The sequence below is a fragment of the Aphelocoma coerulescens genome, chromosome 10 (assembly GCF_041296385.1).
Source record: "Aphelocoma coerulescens isolate FSJ_1873_10779 chromosome 10, UR_Acoe_1.0, whole genome shotgun sequence".
Classification (NCBI taxonomy): domain Eukaryota; kingdom Metazoa; phylum Chordata; class Aves; order Passeriformes; family Corvidae; genus Aphelocoma; species Aphelocoma coerulescens.
Window position 1 is genome coordinate 3,536,269 of NC_091024.1, and position 22,097 is coordinate 3,558,365.

The 22,097-nt window shown below is 43.2% G+C and overlaps 1 protein-coding gene across 1 annotated transcript in view; it reads right to left on the reverse strand.

Moving 5' to 3' along the window:
- Nucleotides 1-30: 30 nt before the first annotated feature.
- HDGFL3 (HDGF like 3) overlaps nucleotides 31-22,097 on the reverse strand; it is a 38,161-nt gene continuing 16,094 nt past the window's right edge. The window contains exons 2-6 of the mRNA XM_069025333.1: nucleotides 15,745-15,821; nucleotides 12,349-12,487; nucleotides 10,903-11,061; nucleotides 9,185-9,331; nucleotides 31-2,348 (exon numbers count right to left, since the gene is read on the reverse strand). Of these exons, the coding sequence (XP_068881434.1) occupies nucleotides 2,343-2,348; nucleotides 9,185-9,331; nucleotides 10,903-11,061; nucleotides 12,349-12,487; nucleotides 15,745-15,821 (528 nt within the window). The 3' untranslated portion in view covers nucleotides 31-2,342. The remainder of the gene's footprint in view (nucleotides 2,349-9,184; nucleotides 9,332-10,902; nucleotides 11,062-12,348; nucleotides 12,488-15,744; nucleotides 15,822-22,097) is intronic.

Sequence of the window (22,097 nt, forward strand, 5' to 3'; positions counted from 1 at the left end):
AAGCATGAAAAATTAACATACATAACTCTGTCACATGCACATGTTTTATTTGTCAAAAAGTATGTCTTGTGGGTCAGCCTTGTTAAAAATCCCAAGAAATCTTTTAAGAAGCAATCAACTCTTATGGTAAGACCCCATATATGATAAGCAAATCATATAGTTTTGTTAATTCTCTTAAGGATTCACTTCTGCAAGGACTGCTCACCTGCTTGAAGCCGAGCAGGTGCTCACCAGCACTTGTGGGCTGGGCACAGAGGGCTCAGGGCCGTGAGCTGCTGGGCTCAGGCCGTCCGTGCGTTTCCAGAGAGGAGGGGTTTTGGCTGTGTCTACTTTTGGCTACTTTTGCTAATGCTGCTGGCTCAGAAACAAGCAGCAGCAAACACAGCGACCTTGGGTTGGGCAGCTTATGTTTCTGTTTGCAATTACAGCTATTTCTATGCCTTCTATGTGTATTTATATTAAAAGCAGTACACCTAGTGCCTTTCTCACAGATGAAACTAGCTGATACGTTTTAACTGGAAACACTTTATTTGGGGCTGTTGACTTCTTGGTGGTTTTGATTGAAAGAATTTTATTTGTAAGCCTAATCAGTAACAAGAAAGCAGTTCACGTGCCTGTGTGTTGCACCCTGCATGAGGGGACCTTCAGAGCACTGAGAAATTCAGGCTGTAACACTCTCCTGCTGAAGGCTGCCGTGCAGTTTCTAGCAGCTATCAGAGGAGAGGCCCCAGGTTTTACACCTCCAGCCAAAGGGGCAGGTCCAAAACAACCACAGCACACCTCAGGCAATGCTTGTTGGCACCCAGCATCCCTGGTGCAGCTCCTTAGGCTTTGGGATAGCTCTGTCCAGGGCCTCTTTCCAGGGAAACAAACCCAGCGCCGTCGGGCTGTCACAGGACGTGCTGGCTCACAAACAGGTATTTGAGCCTCTGATGTTACTTCTGATGTCTTTAAAGAAACTTTGAATACATTCAAGGTGAATTTAATGACCTCCTGTTATCCCGAAAAGGCAAAGTACAGAAAAAAATAAAGATCTCACCTGCACTTGTATCTATTATGGTCAACTCATGTTAACAGAATGTTTTGCTTTAATACTTGACTTACATTAATACCTCACATTATTACACGTATGAAGCCAAATATGACGCTAACTTAGTTGCTTACAACCTCAAACCTTACTCCCAATACACATTCCAATAAATTTATTCTGTAAAAACAATACATTTTTTTTGTTTCCTTTTTGTTTTGTTTTGGTGTTTTTTTTTTTTTTTCCTTGTGGTTTTTTTTTTTTTAGTTTTTTACAGTAAACTCATCAACTACAAACCTTGAATACGCAAAAGATGTTCCAAGGACAAGCATAACAAGGATTGATAAAACCAGACTAAATATGTTTTCACAATAAAAGCTGGCATAAAAATAAATAAAAATCTCTATTATCACAATAGCAACAATAATGTACACAGAGTAATGGATTTGGAATGCTTACTTACTAGTCTAGTTCTATTTCCAAAAGGAAAAAAAAAGCCAGAATGACAGCATCCTTTTTTAAGCCTTTCATTATTTAAAATTGATGTTTTGTTTTGGTTTCCCATAGGGCTGTATATCACAGTAAGCTTAAAAATGGAAAGCATCCAAATGAATGATTTCAAATTGTGTTGGCATTGGAAAAATCCTTGTATTAATCTAAAGAAACACAAAAAGACTTTCACTAACTCCACATATAGGAACTAAGTCAGATAGTGTACATTACATCATGGTTTGGAGAAGTATTAAGAGTATAACTAGCTAGGTACTTCTAATAAGGAAAGGTATTTTATTACATTATTGAACTTGGCGGTGATCTCAACTGAAGAAGAATTTTTCTTTTATGTTGTAAACTGATCAAAACCCAAGAGAGTATGGATATAGGAAAATTTAAAATTATGTTTGTATGTGGAAGATATTGTAGCATTATATGGAGGGGACTCATTTCTAAGATTTAGTTGTGTTTAAAAATGTTGATTTAGAATGATATAATTTGGAGTTGTGCCTTTTCTGTCTAGAAAAGGAATCTAAAACATGTTCAAGTATGCGGTATCTTCATAACCTCAGCCACTGGAAAAGGGCAACTTCATGCAACCAAATAATATGAAAATCAAAAAGTAACCCTTAGAAAAAAGGGTAAAAATGTCATTTCTGCAAACACAACAGATAGGAATGTGAATAATGTGCATACAAACTGGGATGCTGTTGATGGTACTAATGAACAGATGTGGTGACTCATATCAAATCCAAGAATATTAGACAACCAAACATGTAACCTTCTTGTGTTTTCCCTTAATATTCAGCAGTCATTATGTTGGTTAAGTCTGAAAGAGAAAGAGAAAAAAGTCACATTTAATGTAAGAAATAACATGCTGCATCAAACTTTATACAAGTGGTATCATAGTTCAACACTTCAAAGTCACAGGTACAAGTAACCACCTGGTTGGTTCAAACAATTTTTTTTCTAGAGAAAACTGCTTGGTTACATCAATTAAACATCACTACAAAATATTAAAGAGCACAGATTAAAAGTAGACATTTAGGGCTGTATTCAGTAAGCAGCCCCAGTGATGTACATGGGTGGGTTTTTTCCCCGCAGTCACTCCATTACAAATCTTGTAGCACACTTCAGGCACAGCCAAATTTTGCTTTTTTCCACTGCATTAAATCACTGATGGGCTTCATGCAGCAGCTCAGGCACTGCTACATTCCTGGATGTCCTGCCACAAGAACACTCTCTTGTTCAAACACATGAAAGCTTAGCAAGCATGAGCAAAGATAAACATTTTCATTGCTAAGGGATCCAAACGCTGCTTCTGAAAAGGAAACAGTTTGGCTCCAGTTCACTGTAAGGTGATGACAGAAAAGGAAGGAACTCCCACTTCCACGGCTGAGTCAAGGTCATCTCTTGCTTTCCCTGACATTAGTGGGATCAGGATCAGACAGTCCTGGCATGATCACGGCAAGTGTCTACAAGTCTCGGTTTCCTCCAATTGAACAGAGATGGCAAAACTCACCTGATGGCCCTGGGACACGTTACTTTAGGCAGCAATGTGACAGCATGCAGTGCACCATGTCTACCCACCCCTGGCCAAGGCACCCCTTCTCCTACAATGCTGCAGGATCTTCCCTGTGTTTGGTCAGTGCAGTTCTCTCCTGTGACAGGTGGTTTGTGAGCAGTAAAGATGGAAACCTGTGCTTTCCTTGTGGGAGGCCCTGGTACATCCTGACTAACGACACACAATCAGGGGTGCTCAGGCATGCAGCGATGGTTTACAGGAACTGCCTGAGCCCTGACTTCCCCAAAAGGTGCAACCATGTGCTGCTCATCCAGCACACTGCACTCCAGAGACCTCTCTCCTGTTTCAGAATCAGTGAGATCATACTTAGAGATGCTTTGGAGATGTGGCTTGGAGGGGTTCACTGCTGTTCCCTTCCCTTCAGACACGGACACCCATTCAAACAACTACATGTGATCAGTCACTCAAACCCTTCCTTCTGCTAAGGTTCTCATGGCAGCTGCTGCCCAGCCCAGACAGGGAGGATGGGAGGTAACACAATTGCTTCCTATGCTGTAGTTCTCAGATCCAGTACAGAAAGCTGTCCTTTTGGAATATGAAACCTTTGCAATTATTAGCCACAATTCTCTTCTGGGCTATGTCCAGAAGACTGGGTAGGCATCATTCTTACACGGGGTGCTGGGAATATTAATACTCCTCCTCCACACTGTCTCACAGATACAGCTGCTGGGCCACAGTGTGGCACGGGAGGGACAACAAAGAGACAGAGAACGCAAATGATCCTCTAGGGTTGTCACAGTTCCCAGTGCCATCTTCCAGCATGGCACACGTTTTGTCTCCTGGGGGCACTGCCGGGTGCCCCAGAAGCAGAGAGCCCCATGGGCAGCGGGGCTGCTCAGGCCTCGCTCCCGGCCCTGCCCTGCAGCAGCTGCTGAGCGGGGATGCGGCAGAGCTGAGCACACGCCGGGGTCTCCATGGTTTCACGTCTCTTCAGAAACAGATCAACTCTCATCATCTTTGTTTGAACAAGTCTCTCAGCTTAACTGCAAGCTATGGTACAACGTGTGCCGTGCTGCCCAGCGCTACTGCACACAAAGGAGAGAGCACAGGATCGGACTGATTCCAGTGCAAAGTTTCTGTTATCGATGACAGCACAGAGAAAACAGAGCAGGGAACAAAACTAAATCCACAAACTGCCATCTTTTTTTCTGGCACTGAAAATTTCTTCCTTAACAGTGTCTGGCAACTAATTCAGCCATCCTGTACTTTAAAACTGCATGGGCAGAAGGATAATTATTTACTTGCTCTGCACAATAGTTGTTATTCCGTGTTGGTTTGAGGTCAAAATGGTTACAGGATTTGATGTACACAGAGCTGCAAATATTTCATCTATACTGGCTGCTTTAATCTCAGCTTGCATTCAGACATTTATATTTCTCCTGAGTTATGTCCCATGTCCTTAGCCAGTAGTGCTGTTATCCTGAGCTACTGGAAGGCAGCAGACAACACAACTCTTTACATCATATACTACGCCACTATTTGATTTTTACATAGAAATTTTTACTGTGCAATAGTTATATACATTCTTACAAATGTAATCTTTTGCTTTGAAGGCTAGATTTTAGCTTGCCTCAAATTGAAGAAAAAAAAATCAGACAGAAAAACATACTCTGTTTTCATTTTCTGTACAAAATGCTTTTACATTGAACCGAGCCCAAAATGCTATGCTTTCAATGCTGATAAGCCCCCAAACCTCCTATGCAGCCTGAACAATGTTATTATTGGTAAGCAAAGAAGAGCAAAGGAATGAACCATCTCAAAACCACATCAGAAGGACACAGTGAACCTGTGTTTCTCTCTGGCCAGATTGGCCATTAAACTTGTACTTCACAGCAGTAACTGGGATTGTTGCTACCCCACAAGAACATCACAACAAAAAAGCCTGGACACAGGCTGTTTTAAATATGTTCTCCCAAATGCAATGGTATCAGATGGCAATAATTCTGGACCAGATTTTGATCCCCTTATTCATGCTGGCAGTTGCCTCCACAAATAGATCCACTGACTTAGTTGGTAACTGATTGTCAGTGTGAGTGAAAGGATCACAGTCCTTTACTCCATTTTAATATTCAGGTTGTACCAGGAGCAAGAAAATGTATTTCATTTCCAGCAAATTTATTCTTCTCTGAAGACAGTAAAACCATTTGCCCCCTGCACTTGTACGCCAAGAGAATGCCTCCTTTTCCCACACACTGCCCAGACTGTCACTAAAACAGTGAATACCAAAAGGAAAACTTGCCACATACCCTCTGTGCCAACCCTGACATTCAAACACTCTCTAATAAGGCCAGAACCCCAGCCAGATCTCAAACATCAGTACGTGGCCATCCAGAGAGTAAAAGTAAAAAGCAGTTTAGGTGTTCAGTTATAAAGATTCAGAGTTATGCCAGCCAAGAGCTAAAGACACAAGTCACCAGAGATTTAAATGTGGAATGTAAATCTGCTGCCATGAATTCACTGATTTACGAGCTAATTTAATACCATGAAAGTAAACAACATAGAGCCATGAATATCTTTCCATCAGAAAATTCTCTTTATGAGGTATTCTGAGAAAGCCAAAACAATTTAGTATTTAACAGCAGAAAAAAGTCCTGGTGAGATTCTGTGACCAAAGATTTGAGCAAACTCTGGGATGGGCTGTCTTAGCTAATATACTATTAGTTAATTAATATTGGATGATTAACCCCTGAGGTTCAGGCTCTGCATCTTTCTGGGGGAGGAATCAGCCAAAGAATAGCAGTTAGGGAAAGAGCTTGAGAAACAGGTAGTGACAATTACCAACTGTGGCTGAGACTGAGGAAATGTTTCTTTATTGAGAGTGCCTGTAGTACTCAAGAATAGCTGAGAAACTAAGGGATGGAGATAAAAAAAAGAAAGCACCTTTGTCTACCCAAGGGATAAAAAGAAAATCACAAGTTGAGCCCTTGAACAGTATGAAATTGGCTGAAAAAAATATAATAGCTTTGAAAGTACTTTTATTTGCTCTGGGTTTGAGTCTTCAGGAAGCCATCACTTCGCATTTTCAAGCTTACCTCTACCACCTGGAGGTTAGAATTTTCATTAAAAAATATAGGTGAAGGTGCTCCTGCAATCATTTGACTTCAGCTGTTAGGCCTTCAAGAAGATCTCTATAATGCTGAGGGTATGGGTCTGATTAAAAGGCAAGATTCCATCTGATCTGAGGAGGGGAGATGTGTCTTCAGCCTGCAGTCCAGGCGTTCTAAAAGCTAATTACTACCTCATTATTAGTAGTCTTATTAAGAGAAAAGCTGCTTGTCTCCTTGAGGTGACACTTGCATGGTCTGAGGCCTGGGAGGTGCAGAGCGAGGGGGCCAAAGGCGCTCCCAGCCCATGGGGATCACCTTGGCTAGGGCGGCCAAGCCACATGAGCCTTCCAGAGGTGGCCCAGCCTCTATGAGCATGAAACACGCTTGCCCTTGAGATCAGGGCCCCCAAGCCTTGTTTTGCTTGTCTCTGCCTTCAGGGTATCTGGCTCTACACCTTCTTTCGAGCCCTGGTTTGCACCCCGTGCCCGTTCCGGAGGGTCCTGGCGCCATCTCATGGACACACCAACGTCCTGGCGTGGCCGATTTGGGGACAGCGGAGCGGTGGGTGCCACACACCGCAGAGAGGAAGCCCATCCTCTTCACACTGCCTGCTGCTGGCCCAGTGCTCTTCTCACGAGCCAACTGATTCTAAAGAGACCATTTATCTTATCTATGGTGGTGTCTTTTAGCAGACCAAGACATTCTTCTGAATTCATGTGTGTGAACAGAAGAATCATATCCCAACTCTGCAGGCACGTGTTGGTCTCTTTCAACTTTGCTTTCTACAGCAGAGAAGTCCAAGAGTGTGGGCCAGAGGAACTCAATGTCCTGCAGCAGAGCCCTGGTCTGGGTGTCCAGCAGGATGTGGCTGCAGTGTCCAGCAGGACAGCTGGCCCCCTGCCCCAGCTTGCCAACCCGGACATGTCGAGGGACTGGCTGTTTAGCGCCAACTGAAAGAGAACCTGCTGCTCTTTCCCCAAGTGCCCTGTGTCTTCTGAAGGCAGACCTAAAAAGACACCCGGTCTGGCTCTGAGGAGCAGCAGGAGATGGAGTGTCCCCTCCTGGTCCTCGAAGAGAACTGCACTACTGACAAAAGCTCAATGAAACGCGAAGAGATTCACGCGTGAAATGATGATTTTGCATCAGAAATGCCCAAGGTGAAATATGTGGATCAGGATGTGAACTCTTCCAAACTTATCAGTGCTTTAACCTCAAGCTGCCCTTAAAACCATATTCCCCTTGTCTCTTGAATCCATATTACTAAAACTCCACCTTTTCCAAAATGTTAAAAGCATCCAAGACCTAGTAACAGACTGCTTGCTCAAGCGGGAGTTCAAGGCTAAGTGCTGGGGCTGCAGAAGCCAGAGCAGAGCCACCTCCCCACATGGGTATGACAGTGTTGACCGTGAATATTTCTTCGAGTTGATGCTGGCAGGAAGGACAAGACTGTTGACAGTATTTCAGTATTTCAGCACAGAGGCTAAAATATCTGCAATACTAAAAGTTCTGAGAAGCACCTCGATGTTGTAGCATGCTGGACTCTACCTCCCAAGCATGTCACAAGCATGTCCCACACAGAAGAAAGAGCCATATGAATGTTAACAGCCACAAAGCCAACATCCTGTGTGACTTTTTTAGCCACTTAAGTCTGTGACTGACCTAATTCAGTAAGCATTTTGTCCTTACATGGAAAATGTGCCTGAAGTTCACAGGCACATCGTCTGTCACTGCCACAAACACGGGAAACACAGCAAGCCCTCCTGAAGCTCTTGCTACCTCAGATGCATCTTACGAACAGTTTTCTCACTCCAATACCTGTTTGAAGACATGGAAGTGTCACAGGGTTCACTAGTCAGAACGTGGGCCACACTCCTCAGCCCCAGCCTCTGACACTCTGTGGGTGAGGGGCTGGGAGGGCACAGCCAGGCAGGGTCTCCTTGCATCAGTCTCTGGCTCGAGCCAGCAGCTTGTTCAGAGTGAATGGGAGACACTCAGGGCACGTTTTCCTCGTGACCCCATGAGCCACCTATCAAAGTCTTTACACAGCAGAGTCACAAAACAAATACACTGCACTGCAGAGAGACACGGGGAAAGGAAGCTCTGGGAGGAGTCTTTTAGCAGGAGACAACAGCAGCTCCCCAGAGGTTGTGTTTTGTGAGAAAGGGCTGAGGCTGAGCACACAGCTGGGTGCTAAGACACCTCAGCAGTGTCAGATGAGAGCCTGTGCTGGCTGGCCTCCTCTCACACCTGGGGATTCGTGTCACTCAGCTCCTGCAACAGCCCAGCCCGGCTGCTGCCCACGTGGCAGAGCCTTGGCAAGGGAACTGCACAAGGACTGGTTCTGAGTCGGAGCAGAGAGGCTTGTGCTGCTCCCAAGGCTCAGAAATAGCAGGGGCTGTTAAGGGTGGCTGAGTAACCAGTTGCCATGCTAATCCCTGCTCAGCAGCCTTCCTGTCTTGTTGTTGTGGTCACAACAAAGCAATATTGATATGAACACACAACTGACACAAACACACAAGGAGACTGTATGAAGCTGCTCTGGAGCAGACTGTATATCCTGTCCTGGGAAGTTCATAGCCAGGGCATGCCCTGGAACCCGCAGTGTGCAGTCTGTAATGTGCACACAAACCCTCACGAGCTCCCAAGAAGACAGTGGGACTGCACAAATTAAACAAGTGTGAAAGGGTAAGCAGGCTCCCCCTGTTAGTGAGCCAACATGCATTATGCAAACAGTCTGATTCTGCTCTCACATCAATTTTGCATCATTCCAGCTCATGGTTTCCAGTAGCTCCTCTCAGCTGGCATCTATGCAAGTGTGGGAACAAAAATAATGCTCTTTTCTCTTTCAGTTGTTTCTCTAGAGTAAAATTTGTACCAGTGCAGGCACCAAGACCATGTTTCTGTTCTAGACATATTCTGAGCACTGAAATGTAACCCAAGAAGGTGGCACGTGGTACACACAGGTCCCCCCTGGCTCCAAAGCCCCCCGGGAGCAAACTGCATGGGAAGTGAATGACAGGAACAGAAGATTACCCCTTCACTGGTTTTCTGCAAATCTGAAGAAGTGTTTCTTGTGTCATTGCCTGCATCCCCAGCATCAGAGCTGCTCTTATTTTCTTCCTCTTTGCAGTCCTTATCATCTTCATCTCCAGGAGATTTCCGTGACTGCTTGGAGGATTTCTAAAATGATCAACAACAAAGTAAAAATTAAAACTTGAGCTTCAGCCATAGAAACACACTTCTGAAATGTATGTGGAATGCTGTCTGATCATGCAGTTCCCCATTCAGGGTGAATATTGGGGAGGATATGTGGGGTAAAAAGCTTTTTTCAGGTGAAGTAGCTGGAGTTACTGCCACCAATGAAGGAAGTTTCTGTGGAATTCTGTGTTCAGCACAGTTTGGCAGCTCAATTGACTGAAAGACAGACACAGTAATAGGAGCTGGGTATTAGTGTTGGGTCACCTGTAGGTTTTGTTAGTTAATGAAACAGATGGTGCCAGCTTGACAAAAGTTTTGATTGAACACAGAGATGTAAAATGAGACTAACATTAGCAGAGCTGCTTTCCATACTTTTTTTTAGCGCTGTCAGCTTTAATATATTAACACTAGAGCCATGTGGAACCAATACATCTTTTCTGCTCCCTTTATGTTATGCAATTCTACAGCACAAAAGGATAAATTGTGGCATTAAGCCACCATTTTCCTAATCCTCTGTTTGCCCAGAGTCTTCTGGAAAGAAGATGGTAGACCAGACCTGAATTTCTAATGTAAAACACACAAAGGGGGTGAAATTACTTAATACATTTTGTTCAGTGGATCAACCACAAAAATTCACACTCTTCCCCCAAACTGAGCCTGGATCAGATTGTTTGCTTGCTTCTTCTCATTTCAGTTAGTTTTCACTTTCAGAGAAGAATAACATGAATGTGAATAAATTGACTCTGCCACACTTTCCACATTTTTTCAGGCAATGTACAGTCCTGGAGGCACACACAGCACCAGAGGAAGTGACTATAATGTTGGTCCCCTTCACCCAGGTGACAAGTGAGAAGTCTATCTGAACCCAAAGGTGTCACTTCTCAGGGGATTTTGTCCACCAGCAATTGTGAGACAGACACATTACCCTTAGCTTCCTGATTTACACTGTTACTGAAGACATTAACAGGGCTGGTAGGTACTACAGTGCAGGTCTTTTATCTACAAATCGAGCACCCTAGTCCCTGCTTAATGAATTAGTTCTTCCTCCATCCTATTCTGTATCCTAGACTGAAGTGTTTTACCCTCAGCTACAAGAGGAGCAGCAGAGCACATCTGACCCTCCCAGATCTTTCAGCATCTGAGGTATTCTGGGAGAGGGAATCTTGAATTCTCCTGGACAGGAGCCAAACCTGAACTCATGACTCTCAGGAGGCACACTCCTAAAGCTTTTTTTTTTCATAGGGAGAGGCTTATCTAAGATGATCAAACCTATCAACCCATCTTTCCATGGGTTTTCTCTCCAGCCCTTCTGATCTCCCTCCCATAGTTTCATCTTCCTCTCAGTGTGTGGGCACTCGAACAGGGCAGAGTATTTCAACTGCTGTCTCACCAAGGCTGTCTACAGAGTAAGAGCACTTCCCTTTGCCCATTTGAACACCACTGTTATGGTACTGGAATCAAACTCTAAAGGAGGAAGGACAGATTTCCATGAGGTGAACATTATTCCAATCATAAATGCACATGGGTAACAATAGAAATACTCAGAAGATAACCTTTGAAGTGTAGGATTTTTTCCGTTTTGAGCCGGCTTTTTCATTCTTTCTTTTTCCTTTTCCATCCTCTTCTACCCGATCGCCTTCCTCCTCACTGCTGGCATCTGCTGTATTTCCTCCTTCTCCTTCAGTTTCTGATGAGCTCTGTTGCTGAATTGCCTTTAAAATAACAACAACAATAATAACATAAACAATAAAAATACCACTAATGCCTAGTACTTGATTTTTGTTCTGCATTGAAGGTAGAAATACTGGAAATGGACAGCTTACACTTTAATAGTCAGGAAGAGATCAGGTTATTCTGGCAATTATCAGGAAAAAGGGCTGCAAAGGCAATTTTCTCAGTCACCACTTGAACTCAGTTATCACATGCAGATTCTGGGATAGCATGTTCTGAAGGGTTTACACAGAAACAGAAGATCTGATAATAAAAATGTGTTTGCTGGAGGAGAACTAAGAGCTGCTCAGTGGAAAGACCTGGCTTGTTCTACTTTGGGAAAAACTACTAAAACTTTTAGACTTTGTCTGCAATAGGAGAGAGGTTTTGTGAGAGAAGATGGCTGTTGCACTCTCCTCAAAGGGCAAGATCTCAGTGTTTTGGAAAGGCAAACCCTGACCAGCAGGCTGAACACTCTTTGACAGCCCATCTCCCACAGACTATTCACTGGGTTTTTTTAAAATCCCCAAGTGTATGCAAAACATGTGTAGGGCTGAAAATATGAAACAGGAACTGAGAGAGGCCGCAGCTTTTCTGCAGGTGGTCTGTATCTCTGGCTTGTAGGGTTTTGTGATAATAATGTAATAGGTGTTTGCCTTCTTTTGGAGGTGATTCCTGCCTTCAAAGGACGACATTTTTTTAATGAGAAAAGTTCTTTGTTTTATACAGCCCACCAACTACTCTTCTCTCCCTCCAGCTTCACTGACTTTCTGCTCTGGAGACCCAACAGGGAGAGCTGTTGTACAGCAGCAACTGTCTCCTAACAGCAGCTTAACCCTCCACCTCCTCACTCCTCTCAGCTTTGGCACTGTGTGTTATACATTACCAATGTAAAAATCAAAAGTGCAGTGACCTTAAGGTCTGTGTAAAATACATGGAGCCTGATATAAAATAAACAACAGAAAGAAGAAGTCAGAAATTATTCATGTTTGTACAGGAGTAAATAAAACCACCCATTTTTAATTCAACTAAATCTGTTGCAGAATTTTCCACTTCACCACCCCAGAATATCATAGAAAGCAAAAGGCTCTGCAGTATGATTAAAGTTCCATTTGTCACAGAGTGTGAGACCACAGTTGTCTTTACATTACACAGTTAATAAAGCTGTGAAACTTTCTTGCTCCATCAAAACCAGAACCTTCCACATCACTCTTAAAATGTCCACTTTGACACGAAGTCAAAGAAGAAAACAAGAAAGATAAGGAGGAATAGGTGTGAAAGTCATTTACCTGATATCCAGTAAACTTTACTCCAGGGTTGTTTTCTATTTCCCACAGGCCTTCATTAAATCCTTTTCGCTTGTTCGATTTCCCAAACTTATCTTTATATTCTTTATATGGGAAAAGGTCTTTGGGCCCCAGGAACGCACTGCATTTTAACAGAGGTAACATTCAAAAAAGGACTTAAAACTCTCCTCTTCAAAAAAATCAAAACATCAACAGTGCAAATGTTTTCCCTATTCTTCTGCTCATTCCACAGTTTCTTTTCTAGTTTTATTTATTTATTTACTTGTCACACTGGCTTTGAGTTACTGCTGTGAGTCCGATTTCATGGATTGGCTCACCATCCTGATGTCTGATGTAGTAAAATCATGCTGGGTATCTCTAGAAACAACTAAAACATCTCTATTCTATTAACTACTGCTGGGAACTGGCATGAGCAGTTGAAACAGTTTATGAAAGGGATTATATGATGTCATTGCTTGCGATAGCAAGGGACCAAACTTCCAATTCCAGTGTTACAAATCCAGAAAGACCTAAAAATGCCACATGAAAAGTCAAAGCATGTAAGGAGTGCCTAGGACCTGTGAGTCAAACTTTATCCCTTGTACTGTGGGATAGGAAAAGCAGTGGCATTTATTATTATCTATACTGCCAGTAAGCCCAGGAGCTGCTTTCTTGGAATTAGCCCCCCCCATACCAAATTCTGTACAAACACAATAAAAATGCTCTTTCCCAAAAATCTTATAATTTCATATAAGACAAAAAACAATGGACAAATATAGGCAGATGAGTAATACAAGGAAACAATGAGACACACAGGGTGCCTGTGGCCAAACAGATTTTTAGACAGCACAGCAAAGGAGGGATTTTGTGCTCTGCTGCTGCCTAAGTCAGCTACGCACTGGGCCAACTAATTTCAGGCACAGGCACCATAATGCAGGGAAAAATAATTATAAAAAAAAGAAGAATGATGATTTATCCTGCATTTTCTACACACATTACAGTAAAACTCTAACTTCTTAAGTCTTAAACTGAAGAATGCATAACTTTCTTTTATCTACTATATCTACTGCATTCTGCAGCGTGACATTGAGACTGTAATCACAAGTCAAATTAAAACAATGAAAGCAAAAAGACCCCTTCATTCCCACATGTAAAGATTCTGTGTCATCAATGACCAGAGCTCAGCAAGTCCCAGTGTCCTTCACCATAATCACTGTCCTACTTTCCTGATGATCTTTGCAATTAATATTAACTCTCTGGTCTCCCTTACTGTGGGACTGTGGAGCTCTACCATGTCCCACACATTTATTGTTGTAACCTCACCACGACACTGGGAATCTGCCTCTTTTTTGCAGATGGGCTTCTGAGGCACAAAGATTTGTCCAAGGTTAAACTCAAACTGATAGCAGAATACAGAGGAAAAACCAGCTCTCTTCAGTCCCAGTCTAACACCTTAATCACAGGATCATATTTCTTCCTTTCTGTAATCATTATTTCAGATTAATGCCTGATTTATGCCCAGCATTAATGAATGTGCAAAGTTCCATTCACTTAAATCATCCCACTGGCCAAGAAGTTTGCCAGTGCAGAGCCACCTGGTTGCTAAAGGCATCAGAAGACAAGTCCCTGAGGAAAGAGCTTCCTTCTAACTCCACGTGAGGCAGCATGGGTTCCACACTCAGTTGGATACTGAGAAATTATCTTAATTATATAATTACAAACATAATGCATTTCTACCTGCAAGCCAAACAGTGATCTCTAAACCAAGAGATGTCATGTTAATATTAAATGCTACAGTAGAGCAAGGGATCTGAATAAATTATGTTATCTCTGCTTTTGCCAATACTAGGAGACGTCTTCTTGTTGTCAAAAATACAAACAAACAGTTCTAACACAAATAACAAAGGAAAACTGTATGAAACTTACTATGAGCTACCTTAACTTAGCTCAGCAGTAATGTATGGAAATGTTCCTACAGCCTTTTATGTACAGTAAACACTGAAAAACTGTCTACATCTTTGTTTGAAATACATTCATTGCCACTGGGAGAGTATAAGTTTCTACTGCTCTGCTATAAAACTAAGGAGCTGCAATCCACAGATCATTTTTAACAGTTAGGCTTTTACATTTATAAGGTAGGAACTACAAACTGTTTTCCTGTTTCAGATGATACAGTGAGATCATGAGCTCACAAAATCCAAAGAAAAAGAGATTATCAGTTTGGGATTCATTCATTTTGGAATAAAAGTGGTCAGTTTTTTCTTAAATGGTTCTCAAAAACAATGTTTCCATTAAAAAAAAAATACATTTTGGTTTCTGATTTGAAAGCATTGTAAGTTTATTTGAACTTTACTCTTTTCAGATTATTTTGTGACCATAGTAGTAGACCACAATACATCAAAACATCAGGTTGTTTCATTCCAGCAATGGGAAGAAATATTTTAACTAAAGAGAGGCTACTATGAACTTATTAAAGCAGAAACTGCCTTTAAAGATTTTTTTTTTAAATAAAATGTGATGTATGAGCTATGGAACTTATCATATTCTGGAATAATATTAAAATTCAAAAATAAACAATAAATTTTTAATAAAGCTTCAAGCCTCTAACATTGAATTTAAAATATCATCAGAATTTCATTTTTTCCAGTTTTAAAGGAATTCTAGAAAACATGTTACCTGCAAATGGCGAAGGAAAAGTTTTAAAATGAAAATATTTCATGCAAAATGGAATGTGACCTATTTTTTTAGCTACCTCAGAGATAGAGACATGTACATTATAATCTTGAAACTCTGTACTTTGTAGCATTATGACAAGACCTAACTTACCTCTTGTGCTCTGATTCCCTTCTCTCCCTATCAGCTCAGCCAGCTCAGTTCTTCTATCACTTCTGTGAGCTCCATCCTACAATATCCCCAGCACAAATCTCCCAGGAATGCACATATTTGAAAGCTCTGTGAGGACTGCCTGAGACTCTGGGGTCTGCTTCCTTTCAGATCACAAACTCCCACGAGAGTTCTCACACAGGACACGAGCTCAAACATGTCCAAACACAAGAGCCTGATCTCTGCTATCATGGACATCCAAGTAAAAAATGTTTGCCCCTGCCTCTGAGTTCAGGGCTTTTTCAGACCCTTTAATAAATCCATGCCAGTATGTTTCTTTACAGGAAACACAGGCTTTTATGTTTAGCTCATGGTAGACCATGAAGGCAGCAGCATTCCCAACTACTTTCAGTTTTCACTCCCTTTTGTTAATACAAATGAGTTGGGCTTGTAGGACCTCTCTCTAGGCTCCCAATGGCTTCAGTCAGGATTTGCTCCAATGCAGTCACAGGAGATGATGTTAGCTGCAGTAGAAAAAGACATTTTCAAAGGAAGAGGTCATGTTCATTCACTTACGTTTCATGAGTCCCAAAAAAGAAGATGGGGTATTTATTTGCTGGAGGCTTCACGGCTCCTTCAGGAAGTTCATCAATCTGTAAGACAGAGAAAGCAGTGGAAAAAAGATTATTCCCATAGGTGGTGTCCCTCATCCAAGAATCCCTACCAAACTGTGGAAGTGCTAGCACAGGTATCCTGCAGCCCTGGGAGGTCCCACTCTGTGCTGGGGTGGGGAAGGGAAGACAGCTGCTGGTTTTTCAGGCAGGCAGGTCATACAGAGTCAGCATATGACTGAAACACTACAGGGAGACAACAGAAGACCCAGGAGCACACACAAAGTTTTAATGATTTCATGGGCATTATAACACACAAAGGCAATAAAATCAAGTCTGCTTAATTTAAGTGTTAACTTCAGATGCTGCCTCATCAAAGGCATCGAAGTCCAGAGGGTAATCCCACCTGTCTCACCCAGCCACCTCAATAACTTCTGCAGCAAATGGGGAGCAGATGGCATCTCTGAGACTCTGCAGCTGGAAAACTGGACCATCCCCCAGTGGTGCTTCCAGTGGTGATGGTGCTACACAGTGCAAAATGTGTAATGCACGCCAGGGACGAGGGCCAGGGACTCTCCTTCCCCTGCAGCACCCTGATAGCTGGCTTTGGTTACCACTCCCCTCTCTACCCTCTCCTTTCACATTTTACCCCTGGCCTCGTATTTCTCAGGATACAGCTGCAGAGCAGTGACAGGAGGGATGCTGAGGGTGCTCTCCTGAGACAGAGCTGGTATTGGAACAAACCCCTCAGGCTGAGCAGTGCCCAGACTCTTTCTCCTAATGTCTGAGTGAGAGCATTGGTTGTGAGGCAGGAGGTGAGGCCCAAGACTTAATCTTGTCCATGTCTAATTTTGTAGTCCTCTGCAACAGAAATAAGAGAGTCCAGGTGCCTACCCACATAAACCAGAAACACAGCACAGCTTTAAATAAGATCTAAGAGCCTGACTTCCCAGAAATGGCACTTATGAGCATATGTGGGTGTGTGAAATTAAGTGTCCAGAGAACTCTCTGGCTAACAGAGAGCCTAATGAATCTAGATATCTACAGGGCAGCACCAGTGAGCAGGTGAATGGCTTGGTGCCTGGTCTAAGGCAACTCAGTCTCAACATAAGCATATCAAATCCTGCCAAATGTCACTGCAACTGAGAGGGAAGTGCTGACATAACAATGCTATACAAAATCTGCTCCTCAGCAGAGCACAGGGATGAAACCTGCATGTTTTCACTCAGGAGGCCAGACCCACATGTGCTTTCCTTCTCTTTTCTTGCTGAAGGACCCCTAACACTGAATTCTTACTGACTAATAAGCACCAGATTGTTTTCAAAGGATGTTCTCTTTCACAGTAAAGCATCTGCTTGGCTATGTACCTCTCAAAGGAGCATGAGCTTTTGTAAGAATTCAAACCCTTTTGGTCTTTCTGCAAGGACACCCCTTGGGGATGGAGAAATGAGAGCCACGTGTGGAACTGTAACATCACAGGACTCCTTTCTGTAAAAGAAATGGATGCCTATCTTTTAGGTGGAACGTTCTCTGAAGCTGCACCAAAATCTGGAGATCTGAGAGCACTTCCAAACCACTCCTTGTATCTTTCCTGCAGTGCAACTCAGGGGTGTGGATGGTGGGGCTCTGGCACACTGGGTCATATGTCACCATGCACCCACTGCCCAGCACAGTCTGAAGGAGACAATCCAGGATTGCCACAGGTGTCACATGCCTTGTGGGCACAGCAATTACCCACTTCCCGTACTTAGCAAAGCTAATAATTTGATAAATAAAAGGAGAAGCTATTATTTAAATGCACATAGAAGGAAGATACACACTGGTGGAGGATGAACACGTGCATTTACTTTTATCTCAGCTGTGTGTAAGAAGGAACTGAAACAACATGACAGGCTTCTTGGTGCCCTCTTTATCATCAGGAGTACCTAGAAGAAAAGCTGCCAAAGATATTACTTTAGAGCTCATCATTTTCTGACATTAACTAGTTGTTTTTTAAGAAAGTGCCCACAATGTTGCTATTTGCTCACAATTCATTATTAAAATACAGGTATTAGACTAATTATAAGAGTGATAAAAAAGACTGCAGGGAAAAACCACTGCAACTCCCTTTCTAAACTGATAGCAAGTCAGGGAGATATTGCATGTCTGCAAAACATTTTATGCCTCCTTAAAGATGGAAGCATCTACATGTCAGAGCAAAAAAGGCTGTGCTGGCAGTTTACCAAGTACAGGGAGGGGTAACACACCTCGACTGTCTGGATGCCATAGCCATCCTCCTCTTTATTGCAACAAGGAAGATGTCCAGATACCAGACCCCAGAAAAATGTGGACTCCTTTGACTGAGACAAACAGTGTCTGCTGGGACTTGAGTGCAAATCTCATTTGGCCACTTGAAATGCGGCGCCAGCTCTGGGCTGCATTACAGAGCAGCACAGCCCAGTTACTGCCTCAGCCCTCTCAGAATCTCTCATGAAATAAAGTAAACAGCTGTAAATGATCAGTAAAGGAGGGGAATGAAGACATGCTTAGTAGGGAATGCTGATCAGAAGGGACTGGGGATCTTACATCACACAACGAGCTGTGCTCCAAAGCAGTGAGGATCTCCTAAGCAATATCCCAAGTGGAGTTAAGCCTTCTGTCTTATTCCCAGCACTTAATACTGTTAGCTAAGGAGCAGCACCAAATCAACAAAGGAGAGAACACACATCTGTCACGCAGCTCACCTGCTCCTCATTTTGTGGCATATTTCTTTATTCATCCAAGTATCCCTTCTGACTATGTATCATCACAGGAAACCATAAAAAAGCTTTTCATAGCTTTTGGGAGTTGGCATACACATACAAACACATGCAGTATAAATCTGCACCAAACAGCTCAAGGAGAGACTGTTAATGCTCCCTCTCTAACATTTCACTCTGCAGCTGAGGTCAAGACTTTTCCTGCCTTCACTGATGTTGCTGTGAGCTCCCCAGCTCTGGGGCTTATGTTGCTAGTACTGTAACAAGGTTGGATATAAAGTGACAGTGTTATCTTAGGGCCATTGAACTCCATGGCAAAAACTCCAGGGAATTTAGTGAAGGATGAGACCCTCTCTGCTATTAGGAAAGATCTCTCCCCGTTTTACCTGTTTCACACAAATCCCTGCATTAGAGACTGTGAGAGGAGAGCTTTACCCAGTGTCCCTATTCCCAGTAAAGCAACCTTAGTCCTCTGTGAATGTGGAGTCCCTAAGTGCTTATTTAGCTGCAGAACAACCCTCGCACTCCATGATGATTGCTGCTGTTTTGTTGTAGCAGAAAGCAAGCAGTACAAGCAACCATACTGCAATCTCCTGCTGCTGCACTCAGTCACAATTTATTCCCGTTCTACAGGATGTTTTGGTTAAACATGCTGCAGATTTGGATCCGATATTTTTCCCCATATCAGCAAGATCAAAGACAGAGAGAGAGAGGGAGGGAGGGAGGGAGAGAAAGAGAGTGAGCGCATGAGCACAAGAGTGAGAAAAGCATCGCTGCCTTGAACCAGGAACAAAAGAGGGAAGAGCACCCATACTGGAACACAGTGTTGTAGTCACAGAAACCTCACTAATGACTAAAGCATCTGTCTATCAGAGAGCCAGACTGCGACTGCGTTTTGCTCCTGGAAGGAAACAAACAGATTCTAAAGCACCTGCTGTAACCTGCAATCAAACAGGAGCTCCATCCCCGCCTGAGCCAGAGCAGAGAGTGGGCTGGAGCTTGCTGCCACAGAAATCAGTGCGAGCAGCGCATGGCGTGCAAATCTGATACATGCATCAGCAACACCATGGGCAGCCGCTTCAATTATGGCTAAAATTAAAGCAGGTGGTTTCAGATTTCGAGTTTTATCCCCTTAGCTCCCGTTGCTGTCATCTGCTTAATGAATAACAATTGCTTTCTTTTTGCACAACCTCAGCATAGCTGCACTGCCCGGCATTTGTTTGCCAACCAACCAGCAGAGCTTTAAAGATGTAACTGAGGTTTTTTCCAGTAAACAAATGCCAGGCTTCTAGGGTCAAGAACACTGAACAGAAAATTCAGCTTGGTCCTCTCAAACCAGAGCAGGGCTTTATCAAACAGTGTTGCTAATGACTACCAATGTGGAGGCAAGAAATCTATCAGGATCCTTACACTGTAGTTTACAGGCTAGGATGTGGATGCAGCAGAGTATTTTGCTCTCGATGGTGCTGAGCAATTGCTGACTTCTCAGGGAGTATTTCCCACTGCCTGTCACAGGGTGGGTTTGGCAGCACTCACACTGCAGTGCTCCCTTCCCGCTTGCCACGAGGTTGGGCACCCTGGGGAGTGAGGCGCTGGCTGGGTGGGCTGGACTGGCGCTGCAGAGCCAGAGCCCAGCGAGAAGGACAACAACAGTGGCTCGCAGCAGCACAAATCATCCCCGTGCCTGGCTGTGGGATAACGTGGCATGTTCCTGACAGGCGGAGGAGCTCGCTGGGAGGGCTGGTGCAGGAACAGAGGAAGCTGCACCCCCTCCCGGGTGTTCTGCTCTGCAGAGCTCTACATTCCCTGCAAAATGGGAAACATGTCTCTGCGAGACACGAAGAGAGAGGCACGCTTTGTCTCTGCTGTGCTGTGCACAGCCGCTTTGGGGAGGCTGATGTTACTGCAGCGGAGAGGAAGAGGCAGCTCTGCCCACCAAGGCGGAAGGGCATCCCTGAGGCATCTCCTTCCAGCTGCAGGGGCAGCAGGTGTCATGTTTTATGGCATCACGAAACCTCTGTGCTGTGGATAAGCTGCCGTTCAGAAGCAGGAATTCCAGGCTGTCAGGGTGGCTTTCGACCAGACCCTGTCCTGTTGCATTCCAACGGAATTTTACACTGAAATAAAAAAGGCATTGTGCAAAAATACCTTTCAGGTCCCCATTTACAGAAAAAAGAAGCTTCACATCAGCATGCGGAGATGCTTATTTGGGCACCCACAAGAACAAGTCCTTTTATTTTGCAGAAAGAGGGAATTAAAACTGCAGAGCAGTAATCACTGATTGTTTTGACATAGTGTAAATGCCTTTGATTGGCAAAAGCACACAGAACCATTGCCGAGATCAGTATCTCCCACTGAAATCCCTGGAGTTACTGCACAGCAGTCGAGTAAAGGCCTATAGTATTTGCTGGAAAGTGGTTCAAGTTGCTTATTATTGCCCAACACATGCAAGCAGCTTGATCTTTTACAGTTAGCTTATTAGCAGAACTCTAGATGGATAAAAGCAATACTCTTCAAAATCCATTATTAAAATAGGATATTTTGCTTTACTACAACATTTTTATTCCAATGGATTTATTATGCTTTTTAATAGCTAATGCTACTGGGAGTCAGCAGTATAGCAGTATCTTTTCTAAACCATTATTTAAAATACTGTTCTGTAAGATGTAAAATATTAATTTTTTTTTCCCCTAGAGGATCCTAAAATGTAAAAAAAAAAAAAAATCCAACCTGCTTCAAGCTAAAAACTGTGACTCAAATTCCATAGTGCTTAAATTGAAGAGCAATCCAACTAAAGCTGATTGCAGACTGCTGACTTTTTCTCTCATGTGTCAGGACTGGTATTTGAAGCAGAGCACTACTCCCCAATGTACATCACATACCTGAACTCCTAGGGTGGAATGCTGGCATATGCACTTTTTCACCCATTAAAAAAGATAACCCTGTGAAGGGTGAGACTAGAAGCAGAATCCAACTTAATAAGGTGGAATCGCACAGCTACAAAAGTAAAAATTAAAAAAAGTCTCTGGGCATGGAAGAGTGCCACCAGCAAAAACAAAAAGCAAAACAAGATTAAAACCAGCAGAGCATACTTTTGAGCACTGCTGAAAATGGCTGAAGGGTATCCTGCAGACAGCCAGAAATGACAATATAAAGACATCAATCCTCCCTTTTTTTCTGTGCATGCTCAGGACCTCAACGAGATAGAAGACAATGAAGGGTTAGTTGGAGTCCAAACAATGCTGGCAGCAGTGTCTCACTAGGAAAGATCAGCAGTCTTGCAGCTGAGTTCAGCCCCTTTACATCCCTAATTAGCAGCATATTTTGAAGACAGAAAGTTGAAATACGCTTTCTGCAGAGCTGCTTTAATCTCCAATATGAAAATGGGGCCAGAGCTTAGTTCTGCGTGACTGGTATCTGGATGCATGACTTTGTAGATAACTGATCCATTCATGTGATTCAAGTCCTCTCTGCACTCTTGGGGCTGGTGGACAGAAGACTGTCAGAGGAGGAGACTTGGGGGATACAAAGACAAGTCTACTCTCTGCCTCTGGCCCCTGGGATGACCTTGGCCACAAGA